Genomic DNA, 17,690 nt, shown 5'->3' with positions numbered 1-17,690 from the left:
ACAAATAACAAATGGGGTTTACCTACCCCCTTGCCTCAAGGATAAGTTGCCATCATTTCACACCCCTGCAGAACATCGCTTTTACGTTGAATCACTTCATCATCCCTGGCTTATTTGAGCTGAGGCTCATCCAGCCTGTCTTGCTGACAGCCAACATGCCACCCTGTGGCATTTGCCCCGAGTGTCTCTAAGAACTTGGCCTCCCCCTCCCCACATTCCAACAGTACTCACTGATTTCCGTCAAGCTCTCCGGACACTTACTGCATCCTCCAGGTTTGTAGGAGAATCCAGGAGGCAGGAGGAATCCTTGCTGGGCTGCTGCAGCTGCCAAGGTCCGCTGGTCTGGAGGAAACACTGGGATCATCAATGGAGGCAACTGACCTTGAACCTGCTGAATATTAGAAAGAAAACATCAGAATTGAATTGACCTTTTTTATAAAAAGTGACGTTAAGGATGAATGCACGCATCGTTAGGGGAGGCGATGGTCTAGTGGTATTATCGGTGGACTATTAATCCAGAAAACTCAGCTAATGTTCTGGGGACCCGGGTTCGACTCCTGCCAAAGGATTTCAATAAAAAAATAATAAATTCAATTCAGAATCTACTGATGACCATGAAGTCATTGTCGATTGTCAAAAAAACCCATATGGTTTACTCATGTTCTTTAGAGAAGGAAATCTGCTGTCCTTACGTGGTCTGGCCTACATGTGAGACAGAGCCACAGCAATTCCGGCCGCAGCTGGAATACTGTGTGCAGTATTGGTCCCCTTATTTGCGGAAGGATATATTGGCCTTGGAGGGAGTGCAGAGAAGGTTCACCAGGTTGATACCAGAGATGAGGGGTGTTGATTATGAGGAGAGACTGAGCAGATTGGGTTTGTACTTGTTGGAATTTAGAAGGCTGGGGGGGGGGATTGTATAGAGACCTATAAGACAATGAAGGGGCTGGATAGGGTAGAGGTGGAGAGATTCTTTCCACTTAGAAAGGAAGCTAGAACTAAAGGGCACAGCCTCAAAATAAAGGGGGGTCAGTTTAGGACAGAGTTGAGGAGGAACTTCTTCTCTCAGAGGGTGGTGAATCTCTGGAATTCTCTGCCCACTGAAGTGGTGGAGGCTACCTCGTTGAATATGTTTAAATCACGGATAGATGGATTCCTGATCGGTAAGGGAATTAGGGGTTATGGGGATCAGGCGGGTAAGTGGAACTGATCCACTTCAGATCAGCCATGATCTTATTGAATGGCGGGGCAGGCTCGAGGGGCTAGATGGCCTACTCCTGCTCCTATTTCTTATGTTCTTATGTTCTTATGTTCAATGTGGTTGACTCTCAACTGCCCTCGGGCAACTAGGGATAGGCAATAAATGCTGGCCAGCCAGCGATGCCCATGTTCCATAAATGAATAAAAAAAAGCACACAACACAATACCACGTGCGGAATTTCCCCGGGAATCGTACCATTCAAAGGTCCGTTGACCTTGGGTGGGAATTTCTGCTCTTGGGGAAGAGCGCGGCTGGAAAATCCCACCCCACATGTCCCATATACATAATCAAATTTTCCCACATGTAGTGAAGTGGATATGCTAGATCTATGGTTATGAGACTGCGACTGGGAACTCAAGATGTTTGAGTGCAAACCCCACCATTAAACTTGGCATCAATAAAAATGACTGTGAAAGCTTTGTTAAAACCCCAACAAGGTCACTCACATCCTTCAGGGAGGGAAAGCTGCCTTCCTGATCTGACCTGGTCTACGCATGACTCCAGGCCCTTGCTATGGTGTCGACTCTGATTGGTATAAGGCAGCAAGGAAATAAATGCTATTTTGAAAAGACCTCAGGTGGGATTCTCCGATCGGCACTTTGTTTGTAGGAAATGGAAGACTTTCCATTTTATATGCCGGATAGGATATACAAGAAGTTCAAGTACAGAACAAAGTTCCGTATGAACTAAAATAAAATACTGCAAATGCTGGAAATCTGAAATAAAAACAGAAAATGCTGGAAGTACTCATCAGTTCAGACAGCATCCGTGGAGAGAGAAACAGAGTTAACGGCGGCGATTTTCCAGCCTCACCACGCCTGGCGCAGATCGTCCGATCCCGGAAAATAGTGTGCGGGCCTAAAAACCGGTTTCATGCCCAGCGCCAAACAGATTGCAATCGTCCCAGTCCCTTTCTACTGGTGCAACTGGATCGCGCCCTTGTGCCGATTCGCATATTTAAAGTAGCATTTAAATACCCTTAGCCCGTTTGACGCTGGATTCCCCCAGCTCCCGGCATCTTCTGACCCTCAGGTGCCACACAAGCCTGGCGAGTATCAATACTGGTCTCCACTAAGGGAGACCAGGTGTGATGGCAATGCCACGGGGCTCGTAGGCCATTGAAGCCCCCAGGTGATTGGGGACATGGCTGGGCAGAGCCCATCTCGCAGTGCCCACCTAGCACCCTGGCAATGCCAACAGGGCACTGCCAGTGTGCCAGGGCAGTGCCAAGGAACAGGGGTCACGGTCTGAGTGTATAGGGTAGACCATTTAGGACAGAGATGAGGAGAAATTTCTTCATTCAGAGAGTGGTGAGCCTATGGAATTCACTAACAGTAGTAGTTGAGGCCAAAACATTGAATGTTTTCAAAAAGGAGTTAGATATAGCCCTTGAGGCAAAGGGGATCAAAGGATATGGGAGGAAGGCGGGATCAGACTACTGAGTTGGATGATCAGCCATGATCATAATGAATGATGGAGCAGGTTCGAAGGGCCGAATGGCCTCCTCCTGCTCCTATTTTCTATATTAAGTTTTAAATTTAAGTTTATTTATTAGTTGTCAGAAGTAGGCTTACATTAACACTGCGATGAAGTTACCGTGAAAATTCCCTAGTCGCCACACTCCGGCGCCTGTTCGGGTACACTGAGGGAGAATTTAGCGCAGCCAATGCACCCTAACCAGTATGTCTTTCGGACTGTGGGAGGAAACCGGAGCACCCGGAGGAAACCCACGCAGACATGGGGAGAATGTGCAAACTCCACACAGAGAGTGACCCAAGCCGGGAATCGAACATGGGTCCCTGGCACTGTGAGGCAGCAGTGCTAACCACTGTGCCACTGTGCCGCCCTTATTTCTAGCTGTTTTGAACCCAGTGCCCAGAGGTGAAAGCACTGTCCTGTGTAACTCAATCGTCCTAATGCTTCCTTTAGTTCTGACTTGACCATACTACATTTGCTCCCATCTTGAGCAGCACGGTGGCACAGCGGTTAGCACTGTTGCTTCATCCCGCCAGGGACGCGAGTTCAATTCCTGGCTTGGGTCACTGTCTGTGTGGAGTTTGCACACTCTCCCCGTATCTGCGTGGGTTTCCTCCGGGTGCTCCCGTTTCCTGTTTCCTCCCTCAGCCCAAAGATGTGCGAGTTAGGTTGATTAGCCATGCTAAATTGCCCCTTAGAGTCAGGGGGACAGGCAAGGGTAAATACATGGGGTTATGGGGATAGGGGTCTGGGTGGGATTGTGGTCGGCGCAGACTCAATGGGCCAAATGGCCTCCTTCTGCACTGTAGGATTCTATGATTCTGCATGTTGTCACCTGGAAGAAAGGACAGGGTTGAACTTGTTCAATTTTTCTGCAGTTTCTACAAAGCCTCTGCTGCGATTACTGCCGTCGTTCTGCATAAGTCCGCAAAAAAAAAACAACACCCAAGACTTTGATTATAGTCTGCCAGAGACACCCTGAAAGTGTCCTGCAGGACTTCAAATCTCCTGTCTCAATGATTCAAGCGATTGTTCATGTTGGGTTTTCCATGATTGAAAGCAGTATTTTTTTCTACATTCGCCGCCACTCCTCACTAATAATATAAAATTGTAGTTAAATGCATATTTTGAATGCACAAAAATATGCCTTCAGTGCTCACACTGAAATCAAGCCTCCCATCCACAGACAATATCCCTATTATATAAATGCATCCTCACCTATCTTCACTCTCTCAGAAAAAAAAAATTATTATTTATAGTGATGGGAATGTTCAGAATGTAAATGACACGTTAGTGTGGGAGAGTGGAAAGCAATTATCTGAAGGTTGGGTTAAGCGCTATTATTGAGCCCGTGTAGGCGGAGCCAGGCTTGCCTTGTTAAATGATATCTGACCTAGGCACACTCACTCAGTGCAACAAACAAAACCACTTCTTATTCCTGGCACTGTCACTATTTACTGGGATCTTAAAAGAGGTCTTTAAGATTATGAAAGGGTTCAATCGAGACTTTTTGTTTCCTTTCTGAGAGGAAACAAAAATCCGGGGCCATATAAATAGAAATAGTCACTCATAAAAATCCGAAGGAGGATTCAGAAGCAACTCCTTTAGCCGGGGAGTGATTAGAATGTCAAAGTTAGTGCCATAAACAAAGTTGAGATGAATAGTACAGAAACATAGAAGATAGGAGCGGAGGAGGCCATTTGGCCCTTCGAGCTTTCTCCGCCACTCATTATGATCATCGCTGATGCATTCAAGGGGCTGTTAGACAAACATAGGGGGCGGGATTTTCCCACCTCGCTCATCCCAAAACCAGAAATTTCCCACCAGAGGCCAACAGACATTTCCACGGTCCGTCCCTCGCCTGTTCCGATTCCCGTGGCAGGCGGAATGGGAAAATTCACCCCATGAGGGAGAACGTAACAGGAGGATAGCGTGCAAGAAACAATTCTTTTCACTGTATACTAATACATGTGACAATAATAAATCAAATCAAATCAAATCAAATCAAGCAACGGTGGCACAGTGGTTAACACTGCTGCCTCACAGTGCCAGTGACCCGGGTTCAATTCCCAGCTCGGGTGACTGTCTGTGCGGAGTCTGCACGTTCTCCCCATGTCTTCGTGGGTCTCCTCCAGGTGCTCCGGTTTCCTCCCATAGTCTGAAAGATGTGCGGGTTAGGGTGCATTGGCCATGCTAAATTCTCCCTCAGTGTACCCGAACAGGCGGCGGAGTGTGGCGAGTCGGGGGTTTTTACAGTAACTTCATTGCAGTGTTAATGTAAGCCTACTTGTGACACTAATAAACAAACTAACTTTAAACTTAAACAAGGTGGGATTGGGCTCATGTGTAGCACCAATATAGTATGGGCTACTTGGACTGAATGGCCTGTTTCAGTGCTGTAAATTCTATATGATCAAGTTGTGACTGGCTCTTTCTTGTCACATGTGGGGCTTGCATTGGGTTGCTCCATGGAACACACATTAGGTAATAATCAGAAGCAGGTTCTTGTGAAGAAGAATGATTCTTTCTACCCTACCGTCTCCATTACCTCCTCACAACGCTCGGCAGCATTGTCTTTTAAGCAGAGGCTATATTTGGATTACAGATAATCTCAAATAAAATAAAACAAACAGCTGTGCAGAATATTTTACACAGGCGAGATCGGCAGGAAGCCCCAGAACTTCTAAAGGTTCTGGAGATAAAAGTGACTTTGCCAAGCATGAAGACTCAGAAAAAAACGCATTGAAAACAGAGTGACAGATGGTTCCTACAAGGGACTGCGCTGCCAAGGAAAAAAAAAAATTACAGAAAAAAAAAAGTGATGTTATTGAAAATGACTAGGAAGTTCTCAGATGAATTCTACATTCCCATCCCTTTGCAAGTGCTAGTCTGCCTTAAGGGCTAATAAAGAAAAAACATAACCTGTCAATACAGAGATTACAATGTAACACAAGTCAGCACTTGAACCTGACTGCATACTCAACAGGGAGTACAGCATCTCAGAGAAGCATTTGCTAACAGACCCACCAGGAAAATTCTCTTTTCGACTAGACAAGTTGTCAGATCATACCACCCAAGGTCATTTGACTTTAGCGAGTAAAATGTGTGAGTTACGGAAAGGAGTTTGCTGCTGAACTTTGCTCGGAATCATGGCAACTGGGGGGGGGGGGGGGGGGGGGGGGGGGGGAGAAGTGGGGGAAGTGACTTGAGAGAGAGTAGGATATAGATTTGATTTGCTGCAACACTCCCTTTGATCAAAAGGATCTCTGATATTTAACAAAATGCACTGCTTCCACATACTGTATTCAGTGAGGTCCTAAGGGATGGATCCTTTCTGTTGCTTGCTCATGGGATCAGTTATTTAACCGGGGGATTACGAGGAGCCTCACCGCTGATTGTTAAGCTGGGATGTGTCCTGTGGAAGGGGAGTTTGGGTGAAGAGTAGAATCATACAATTCCTACAGTGTAGAAGGAAGTCATTTGGCCCATCGAGTCTGCACTGACAACAATCCCAGCCAGACCCTATCCCCATGCATTTACCCTGCTAATCTCCCTGACACTAAGGAGCAATTCAGCATGGCCAATCCACCAAACCTGCACATCTTTGGTTTGTGGGAGGAAACCAGAGCACCCGGAGGAAACCCACGCAGACACGGGGAGAACGTGCAGACTCCACACGGACCGAGACTGGAATTGAACCCGGGTCCCTGGCACTGTGAAGCAGCAGTGCTGACCGCTGTGCCACTGAGTCTCCCCACAGGTCTGGAGGATGGAATAATGGAATACAATCAACTAACTTTGTATAGAGAAAGATGATAAAAGGAAAAAAATAATCCCTTTAAGATTTAAACACTGAATCATCTATTTTCTGAGTAACTGAATATCTGTGTGTCATTGAGCAGGTGATGAGCTTACATTCTGATAAACCATTGGAGCCCACTCACTCAGACAGATCAGTGTTCAACTGGGCCATTCAATTGAGGCATTATTGCTACAGGATACCTTCTTGGTACCAGGCACTTAGGTAAATCTTCATATTTTGGCTCTATGACCTTTGGAGTTTAGAAGAATGAGAGGTGATCTTAAGATCCTGAGGGGGCTCGAGAGTGTAGATACCAGGAAGAGATTTCCTCTTGTGGGGGAGGCTGGAACTGGGGGACACAGTTTAAGAATAAGAGGCTTTCCTTTAAGACTGAGATAAGGAGAAGTCTTTTCCCTCAGGGTGACGTTAGCCTGTGGAATTCTCTTCCCCAGACAGCAGTTGCGGCTGGGTCCTTAAATTTACTCAAGGCAGAGTTTGAGTTTTGATAAACAAGGGGGTCAAGTGTCATGGGGGGCGCAGTCAGGAAAGTGGAGTTGAGGTCAGCTATGATCTTATTGAATGGCAGAGCAGACTTGAGGGGCCAAATGACCTACTTCTGCTCCTAAATCCTATGTTCCTATTTAATGTTTGCTTGATAGCACTCCTACGTTATAACAGTGGCTACATTTCAAAAATACTCCATTGGTTGGAAGGCGCTTTGAGACGTCTGGTGCCTGTGAAAAGCACTATCTAAATGCCAGTCTCTTTTTTTCAGTTAACAGGGATGCAACAATACTGAATATGTCATGCTACCCACTCTGTGCCACCTGCCTGACTTAAACAGAACTGGAGCTGGGCTATTAGTACCCACACCTCTGAGTCACAAAGTTCAAATTCTTTTCCAGGACCTGATTAAGGAGTGCTACACTGTTGGAGGCACAGTCCTTCAAAAGAGATGTCAAAATAAGCGCACACTATGCGTGGGCGTGGCATTGTTCGCCGCACCTGCCTTCAGTGTCCCAAAAGGTTCAATGATCTTCGGCAAGGATAAGTGCAAGAAACTACAAAAGGTCACGAACGAAGCCCAGTTCATCACACAAACCAGCCTCCCGTCCATTGACTCCGCTGCCTCGGAAAAGCAGCCAGGACCCCACACACCCCGGACATTCTCTCTTCCACCTTCTTCCCGTCGGGATAAAGATACAAAGTCTGAGGTCACGTACCAACCGACTCAAGAACAGCTTCGTCCCTGCTGCCGTCAGACTTTTGAACGGACCTACCTCGCATTAAGTTGATCTTTCTCTACACCCTAACTATGACTGTAACACTACATTCTGCACTCTCTCCTTTCCTTCTCTATGTACGGTATGCTTTGTCTGTATAGCAAGCAAGAAACAATATTTTTCACTGTTTGCTAATACGTGACAATAATAAATCAAATCAAATCAAAATGTTAAGATGGCATGGACCTGTGAGGGGAGGTGTAGTTGGGTATCCATTCCACTGGGTGCTCTGGGGTCTGAGTGTGTCTGCCAACTGTCACTGAAGCATGCCCTGCTACAGCACAATAGGACGTAGTGCATTCGAGGGGGAGGTGTACCACAGTTAAATGGCCTGCTAAATGCCCCTATGGGGAAGGGGGCATCTGGAAGATGAAACTCTAATGAGCCTTTCTATTGCCCCCGTGTCAGGAGAAGTCACAGTAATGGGGAGCAGTGCTGAGCTGGTGGGGGAATCCAGTGTGCTCGGGCTGAACCGGAGCCAGAGAGATGCTCAGGCTAGCTCGCTGCTGTGGTGCTGCTGAGATGGGGGCCTGGGATGAAGGAAGAGTGCAGGTACCAGATGTGTCTGCCGTGGCTATAGAAGAGTCAACAGGTCCCTCCTATCAGAAAGAGCTGCCCCAGCCAGGGAGTCCATTGAAACTCCAATGCAGCATCTCTCCATTCCTCGTCAGGCCACCTGGCATCTATAGTGATGATGATGATTGAACTCACTGATGTTGTGCCTTCTTTTCACAGATGAACCAATGCATCAGCTGTAGGTGACCCCGATGACCCCTCATCAGGCACCCAGGAGGACATTACTCCCGCACCTGCATCACATTGTCTCACAGAACCAGGCATCAGCGCAGATAGGCGGTGAGCATTAAGTCGTTACCTCTGCGGGTAGTGCACAGTGGTGAGGGCACATCACACTTAAGTGAGGAGGTGGCAGCGGCAGAGAGGTCCCAGGGCATTGACAGTGTGGGCACTGCTGGAGACCAGGGCCATGCTGTGTCTGAGGCAGGTGGTGAGCCAATGTCCATCGGGCAGGAGTTGCTGCATGTCCAACAGGATGTGTAGGGAGCTCAGGCGGAGATCCATAAGGATCTACGTGCCATGGCTTCCGTCATTAAGGAGTCCAGAAGGAACATGAGCACTGCCTTGACCCTGAGCAGTGAGCTCACGTCCTCGGCCAGTGAAAGAATGGTGACTCAGATGGAGGGGCTGCTCCAGAGACACCCTCAGGAGTTCCGGGGTGGTCATGCTCAGTCCTACAGGCTAGCACACCGGCTCTGACTTTTGGAGGTCACTGTCAGTGTGAGAGATGGATGAAGCACTGTATCTCTCTGCTCGGTGCCCATCCATTAATGGTGAACGGGGAGGTGCAAACCAACCTCACGCTGGTGGGTGAGCTGTCTGCCATCTCTGTGGGCTCCTCTCAGGGCACTTTGGATGAGGGCAGCAGTGGCAACAGCCACTGCATCTGACAATGCCGCAACCTCTGAGGAGTGCCCAGCCATGGGGATGGATGCTGCTTCCTAGCCAAAGCCAACTTAGACACCGGCAGCCAGAGGACACTGCCAAGGTCACCACGGCCCCTGTAGCAGTCAGCAGTCTGCCTCCAACCTCGCTGCCAGTGTGAGGGGCACCAAGACACAACACCGACAGGTGTCAGTTTAAGGCCCCTTAAACACAACAGGACTGTGTTGCAGGTGATATTACGGGCGGCATGGACAAGTTGGGCCGAAGGGCCTGTTTCCATGCTGTAAACCTCTATGACTCTATATTATTTGTGTTTATTACTTTGAGGTTTCTGTTAAGTTTGGTATATTTTTATGTTCTTTAATGTGAAGTCACTGGGCTGAGCTGGCTGCATGCTTTGTACACTGGCCAGATGTTGCACAGGTGTGCAAGCAGAGGGCTTTGTGTGGCACAGCGTTTCTGGGCTGGGCTCTGAAGGAAAGTTTTATTGTGAGTGAGACATTGCCATTGGATTGAGCCAGCTTCCACGCCTTGGATGCCCAGGTGAAGGTTGACTGGGTCAAAGCATCCCTCGTGTCCCTGCTCCCTGAATGTTCCCCTGAATTGTCTGCCTCAAAGTCCTCACCCATGCTCATCCCCCAACCCACCAGCGGAGTCATCCCCCCTGGCCTGTGGTCTTGCCTCACTCTTCTCAGCCTCCACTGGGTCCCCCCGTCAGACTGAGATTTGCAGGGCACAGCACACGACACAACAATGAGACACGCTCTGTGGATATTGCAATCATCTCCCGGGTGATCAAGGAATGGGAATCGCATCTTGAGCAGCCTGAAGGTCCTCTTCACCACCACTCTTGTGAATGCATGACTCCAGGCTGATTCCTGGGATGGCAGGACTGTCTTCTGAGGAGAGACTAAGTTGGTTAGGATTGCATTCATTGGAGTTTAGAGAGTAAGAGGGGACCTCATAGAAACTTATAAAATCCCTAACAGGGTTAGATAGGGTAGATTCAGAAAGAATTTTCCCAATGGTGGGGGAGTCCAGAACTAAGGGTCATAGTTTGAGGATAAGGGAGAACTGAGGTGAGGAGAAATTTCTTCACCCAGAGAGTGGTGAATGTGTGGAATTCACTACCACAGAAAGAAGTTGAGGCCAAAACGTCTGATTTCAAGAAGAAATTAGATATAGCTCTTGGAGCAAAAGGGATCATGGGATGGGGGGGGATCAGGGTATCGAAGTTGATAATCAGCCTTGATCATAATGAATGGTGGAGCAGGCTCGAAGGGCCGAATGGCCTCCTCATGCTTCTATTTTTTATGTTTCTATGTATCTCTCCTCCTCAGCCTCATCCTGGGCTGATGGAATGGGGTCATCAAAGACCTGTTCAAGGGATAGACCTCAAACGTTTGCAAGCAGTTGCTGCGTTGCCTGTATATGCTTGTCGATGGGTAGTGGCGCCTTCCCCCTTGATCTCTCCGCTGGCCCTGCACCAACTGAGCCCATGCCTCTCTCTTGCAGGTCTCTGTCTGCTCTCACCATGCCTACCCACCCTCCTGAGCATCTCTTCCACTTCGGAGGAGGTCCCACTGGCAGATTAGACCATCCGCATTGGATCAGGTACTGAGGGCCAGTGCCTTGCTAATGATGGAACGCCATACTCCAATCTTCAGGAAAACCTTCCAGGGAAGTCCAAAAATACTGAAAGTCATGGCACAAATGCTAAACAAGGAAGCTCAAGCAAAACGCTACACTCACACAGCTATGGACTCTAGCACAGGGAAACAGCCCTTTTATCCTGCTCTTGGATTGTAATGTTAGCATTAAAAGCCCAAGCACATTACAGACTCTGAGACAGAAACAAGGAAAGATCTGACCTTTGCCATGTATGAATGGTCTACATGTGACCAGACTATGGAGCAGCACCTGAGGTAGACATTAATAAAAGGCCCGGAAATATATGAGTACATTTATTGAGTAAACATGTCGTGCCTCATCTACATCTGGGCAAAATGATAGTTTTAACCTTTAGCCTGGTGCAAATCTGGAAGTCCACTCGAATCTTGTGTGGAGGTGCCTAAGGGTTAACCCAGTGTCCTATAGTCAAAGCTGCAGCCTCCCATCATCACCGTAGTCAGTGCACTACTAACTCTGTAGTACCTGAGCGCATATCAATTTCAATATGTAATTTATAATTAAGTAATTAGGCACTACACCCGCAGTTTTTTAAAAAAATAATTACAGTTAGATAGTAACTCAATCCAGAGGAGTTACATCACGTTCTGTGGTACAGTGCAGGAACGCATAGTTTGAGGTGAGGCAAGATATCATTGCTGCCTCACTGAGAGGGACAAAGAGCTGTGTTTGGGGCTTCACCATGTTACCCGAGTGAGCTATTCTGTGGGAACAGCCTGTCCGTCCAGTTTACTTTCCACCAGCACATAGAGGAGGGTTGGGGCCGCTGTGGGCTTGTTGCATCTTTTCACAGAAGCAGTTGTAAGAGCAGAGGAAATAATAATAATGGGTTTGTTTAAGCCTTTAATGGCTTGGTCGAAAAGACTGGAACAGCTGCAAGCCTTGTCGCAGCCTGCCGTGTTCCCACAATAGCGATGACATGCCAAGTAATGCCACGGCCCCATTTTCACTTATCCACATTGGACAATGTCAATCCGCCGAGTTTACTAAACAAGGGGATTTTTCAATCAACCCTCACTGTTCATCCTTCAAATTCAGCCCTCTTGCCTTGAAATGCTCCGGACAATAGCGCTGGACCCATCTGTGCTCCACGTTAAACCCTGCTAATCCCGGAAACAACAGCTGTACGCTCTAGCCTGGCGCGCACACAGCAGAAAGGCAGCTCTCTGGCTCGCTGAGGGTTGGTTACATTACAAGAGATGTCATTGTCAAGGCGCGATGTGGTGGCCACTCGCACAGCACAGACAGCATGTCCTCTCAAAATTCAGATCATCTGGCTTGCACATCTGTGAAACATCACAACCAACCCCCAATAAGGGAGAGGAAAAAAATAACAAAATTTCTTTGTAAAGCTGAACTATGGATTTTTAAAAAAAGTTTTAATTTGGCAATCTGTCTGTATAGTTTAGCCGTTAAATGGGTTGTGAGAACAATTGATCTATTGGCGTAATTACGCCAATTACAGGTATGTTTCATTAAGAATACTCCTTTTTGGAGAGCTGGTTCTGTGAATAACTCACAACTGCCAGTAATTAACATGTGGACGCATCTGTTAGTCCACAAATTCTTCAGTCAGGTAAAGCATCAAGCCTTTGAACAGATAGAGACTTCAGATAACTTCTTTAAAAAAAGGCTGTGTGTGTGTGTTTTTTTAAGTTTATTTATTAGTGTCACAAGTAAGGCTTACATTAAGACTGCAATGAAGTTACTGTGAAAACCCCCTAGTCAGCACACTCCAGCGCCTGTTCGGGTACACTGAAGGAGAATTTTGCATGGACAATGCACCTAACCAGCACGTCTTTCAGACTGTGGGAGGAAACTGGAGCACCCGGAGGAAACCCACGCAGACATGGGGAGAATGTGCAAATTCCGCATAGACAGTGACCCAAGCTGTAATTCGAACCCGGGTCTCTGGCGCTGTGAGGCAGCAGAGCTAACCACTGTGCCACCATGTTGCCCACAAGCCAAAGTGCCATGTGTGTGTGAGTGAGTGAGTGAGTGAATGAGTGTTTGTTTGAGTGAGTGAGTGAGTGTTTGAGTGAGTGAGTGAGTGAGTGAGTGAGTGAGTGAGTGAGTGAGTGAGTGAGTGAGTGAGTGAGTGAGTGAGTGAGTGAGTGAGTGAGTGAGTGAGTGAGTGAGTGAGTGATTGAAAAAAGAAAAGTTTATTTTTCTCTTTCACAAATCGGCTTTTGTGTTTTTTTTGGATGCACAGTCTCCCGAGTGTACGAGGCAATTAATTTCTTGTTAGCTGGATATGTTTTGCCCGTTAACTCCTGAATGAGAATGGGCTTTATGTTGAGTCCCTGCCCGGCTGTTGTCTCTGGTCACTTGGTTTCTTGCTCCTCTATGCGGACAGAGAGCACCGCACTCTCTGATCTGATCATTGGAGCCTTCCGCAAGTTAAAAGCTCTTCATCATTACAGCTTCAAAAAAATAGCACTGACAACCTCCTGTCCTAATAGTAATTAATGTTCTCAGAGACAAACACACACACAAAACAACAGCGTAGGACACCTAACAGTCTGCAGCGCACACCTTCAAAGGAAGCAGCCTGAAAATATTCCTTCATTGAGTCTCGAAGAGGTGTCAAGGGATTTTCACTTGGATTCTCGACAGCAGCTTCAGAATACAGTCCCAGGTTTAAATGAGAACAAGTTAGTTTACATTACCTCAGACAGAATATTGCTTAGGGGCCCTTGATTTCCAATCAGGATGAGCTTGTTTATTCAGTTAAAAGATGTCTAAGAAGCTGGAGGATGTGTGAAATCCAGTTATTTGCTAATGTCCTTTAGGGAAGGAAATCTGCCATCCTTACCCGGTCTGGCCTACCTGCGACTCCAGACCCACATCAAAATGCTCGACACTTGACTGCCCTCTGAAGTGGGTAGTAAGTCGCTCAGTTGTATCAAAACGTGCCGTTCGAGGTTCAAAAAGGCAGCGTACCATCACCATCTCAGGGCAACCAAGGATGGGCAATAAATGTCAACCTCACCAACTTCATTGGCTGTAAGAGAGGCACGGTGGTACAGCAGTTAGCACTGCTGCCTCACAGCGCCAGGGACCCGGGTTTGGCCTAGGTCACTGTCTACATGGAGTTTATACATTCTCCCTGTGTCTGCATGGGTTTCCTCCAGGTGCTCTGGTTTCCTCCCACAGTCCAAAGTGCAGGTTAGGTGGACTGGCCATGCTAAATTGCCCCTTAGTCTCAGGAGGACTAGCTAGGGTAAATACGTGGGGTTATGGGGATAGGGCCTGGGTAGGATTGTGGCCGGTGCAGACTCGATGGGCCAAGCGGCCTCCTCCTGCATTGTAGGATCCTGTGAAAATGTCCCAAGATACTTTGCGGAGGCATTATAAAACTAAATATGACACCAACCACATAAAAGCATATTAGGGTCGAATACCAAAATCATGGTGAAGGAGGTATGTTTTAAAGAGTGTCTTAAAGGAGGTGGAGAGAGATTTAGGGATTCCAGAGTTTAGGGTCCAGGCAGCTGAAGGAATGGCCTTGGACTGATTAAAATGCACAATTCTCAAGGGACCAGAAGTGGAGGAATGCCAATATCTGCAAGGGGTTACAGGGCTGAAGGAGATTACAGAGAAAGAAGAGGAGAGATGGGAATTTTTAAAATGAGGTATTAGTTAACTGGGAGACAGTGTTTGATTGGCCATCACGTGGGATGATAGGTGAACAGCCTTTGTCGAGAGGGCATGGACAGCAGAGTTCTAGCTGGCCTTGAGTTTACAGAGGATAGAAGGTGGGAGTGCTGCCAGGAGGACATTAGAGTTGTTAGCTCTGGGGGTAATCCAGGCATGGATGAGGGTCCCACCAGCAGCATTTCTTTCTGGCACATCAACTGAAATAATCAAACTCAGAGGCAAAGCCAGAAGGACAGTCCCCAAAAAGAAGGGAACTGTCCCAAACACAAAACAAAGCAGAAAGGGAGCTTAAAACATTAAATCAAAATGTGATTAAAGTGGCGGATAATACACCCCAGTCCCTGCGGTGCCCAACGAGCACGGAAGGCTCGGGGCGGCACGGTAGCACAGCGGTTAGCACTGCTGCTTCACAGCTCCAGGGACCTGGGTTCGATTCCTGGCTTGAGCCACTGTCTGTGTGGAGTTTGCACATTCTCCTCGTGTCTGCGTGGGTTTCCTCTGGGTGCTCCGGTTTCCTCCCACAGTCCAAAGATGTGCGGGTTAGGTTGATTGGCCAGGTTAAAAATTGCCCCTTAGAGTCCTGAGATGCATAGATTAGCGGGTAAATATGTGGGGGTAGGGCCTGGGTGGGATTGTGGTCGGTGCAGACTCAATGGGCTGAATGGCCTCCTTCTGCACTGTAGGGTTTCTATGATTTCTATGATTTCTATGAAGGCGTCGATGGTGGTCTCAGACATCATGTGCTCCCTCTCCAGGCCGCGAATATAACCATGGGAGAGGGGTAGACAGTTGGGTTGGACTTACTGAGGTATGGGGCAGGGGGCAAGTGATGATCTGGAATCTTAGTGGAGGCACGGGTGTGTGGTTAAAAGTTCAGTACAGAGTCAAAATTAACATCGGCAGGAGCAGAACACATCAGTTTTCCCAATATTTAATTGGAGGAAAAAAATTGATTATCTGGTTAGTATCTCATTTTTTTGTGAGATTATAGAATCATAAATCACTAGTGCAGAAGCAGTCCATTCGGCCCATCGAGTCTGCACCAACCACAATCCCGCCCTGTCTCTCTTCCCATAACCCCACATATTTACTCTGCCAATCCTCCCGACACTAGGGTCAATTTAGCATGGTCAATCAACCTAACCCGCACATCTTTGGACTGTGAAAGGAAACCGGAGGAAGCTCACGCAGACACGGGGAGAATGTGCAAACTCTACACAGTGAACTGAGACCAGAATCAAACCTGGGTCCCCGGCGCTGTGAGGCAGCAGTGCTGACCACTGTGCCACTGTGCCGACCTTGCTCTATACAGATTAATTTCTATGTTTCCAACATTGCACCCCAGTGACTGTACTTCAAAGGTACCCGATTGATTGTAAAGTGCTTCGGGGAGGCCCGAAGGATGTGGAAGGTGCTTTATAAATGCAAGTCTTTCTCTCTGAGCTTTAAGATTCAGAACATAAAGCACAGCAGCTTAATCTAACAGTCTGACCAAAATGTATGTCAGAAATTGCATTGAAAACAGATCTAATCATATGTTCATTATTGAAAAGCACGGAGATATCATCCTGTTTAAAGAAATTTGTCCATTTGCATTCTATTGTACTTTCTTCAACTGAATCAGTCCTTGTGTCACTGTGGTATCCTTATTAATAGACTGTTACAATGCAAAATCATTACTGGAACTGGAGATGAGTGAACACTGCACTGCAGGCTTGTTATCAGAGAGGCCTCTTCAGATAAGTCTGACCTGGAGGCACTGGGTTCGATCTTACCACCTCACTGCGCCAGTCGATCAGCATAGTGAGCCAGGAGGGTTACATGTGAGGTCAAAAATCCGATTCGCGCTGGCCACGTACCGGTTTGGTGTCTTCCTGGCTCTGTTTTGCGGACGAGAATGACTTCACGTCCAGAAAGGACGCAAAACCTCTTTACATTGGATTGCCTTAATTTAAATGGCATTAGCACTTTCGGCAAGGCTGCTTTCCCCCCTCGCCGGGGAGACGTCTCGCCAGCGAGAATCACAACTGCTCTGCAGTAGCAGAGAGAAACCCGACAGTGAATATGTGCACAGCAAGCTCCCACAAACAGCCGTTGTGACAATGACCAGATTATCTGTCTCAGCGATGCCGATTGGGGGTTAAACGTTTGGGGGAAAGGGTGAGGCGGCAGCTGAATGGGAGCAAATGCTGCTCTCTCAGCCATAGAGTCATAGAAATCATCATAGAAACCCTACAGTGCAGAAGGAGGCCATTCGGCCCATCGAGTCTGCACCGACCACAATCCCACCCAGGCCCTACCCCCACATATTTTACCCGCTAATCCCTCTAACCTACACATCCCAGGACTCTAAGGGGCAATTTTTAACCTGACCAATCAACCTAACCCGCACATCTTTGGACTGTGGGAGGAAACCGGAGCACCCGGAGGAAACCCACGCAGACACGAGGAGAATGTGCAAACTCCACACAGACAGTGACCCGAGCCGGGAATCGAACCCGGGACCCTGGAGCTGTGAAGCAGCAGTGCTAACCACTGTGCTACCGTGCCGCCCATAGGGGTTTACAGCATGGAAACAGGCTCTTCGGCCCAACTTGTCCATGCCGCCCCTTTTTTAAACCCTTAAGCTGGTCCCAATTTGCCCACATTTGGCCCACGTCCCTCTATACCCACCTTACCCATGTAACTGTCTAAATGCTTTTTAAAAGACGGAATTGTACCCGCCTCTACTATAACCCTTCGGAACCCCAGCCTCATAGGAACGGGTGTTCACTCCGTCCTGATGCGAGGACAGAAAAGGGCTGCGGAGCGATGGAAAATAACAATCGCAATGTGTGAAAAGTAAGAAAAGGGAAGTGTCTGGGCTAATTGAGGTTGGCACCATTTTCCAACACGAGAATAACGGGGAGTGAAAAATAAATGGCTTCGTACCATCAGCTCACTTCTTCAAGCTGTCAACAATGCGATGCTGACAATAAACAGGCCTGATGGTGTTGTCAGTGAGATTACAGCATTAAAACCAGCTTCTCTCTCAGTGCTGACCTCATGCCACACAGAA

General features: G+C 47.6%; 1 protein-coding gene across 2 annotated transcripts in view; it reads right to left on the bottom strand.

Annotated features, from left to right (window-relative positions):
• sox5 (SRY-box transcription factor 5) overlaps positions 1–17,690 on the bottom strand; it is a 345,783-nt gene that overhangs the window by 205,078 nt on the left and 123,015 nt on the right. Inside the window, exons 7-8 of one of the 2 annotated variants that reach the window (XM_078235294.1) lie at positions 7,812–7,841; positions 262–391 (exon numbers count right to left, since the gene is read on the bottom strand). In XM_078235294.1, the coding sequence (XP_078091420.1) occupies positions 262–391; positions 7,812–7,841 (160 nt within the window). Of the gene's footprint in view, positions 1–231; positions 392–7,811; positions 7,842–17,690 lie in introns of those variants that run through there. The other variant, XM_078235293.1, reaches the window with a different exon arrangement.

Source organism: Mustelus asterias, chromosome 19, assembly GCF_964213995.1.
Source record: "Mustelus asterias chromosome 19, sMusAst1.hap1.1, whole genome shotgun sequence".
Taxonomy (NCBI): Eukaryota; Metazoa; Chordata; class Chondrichthyes; order Carcharhiniformes; family Triakidae; genus Mustelus; species Mustelus asterias.
Note: the sequence above shows the minus strand (reverse complement) of the source record. Positions and strands in the feature narration are given on the sequence as shown.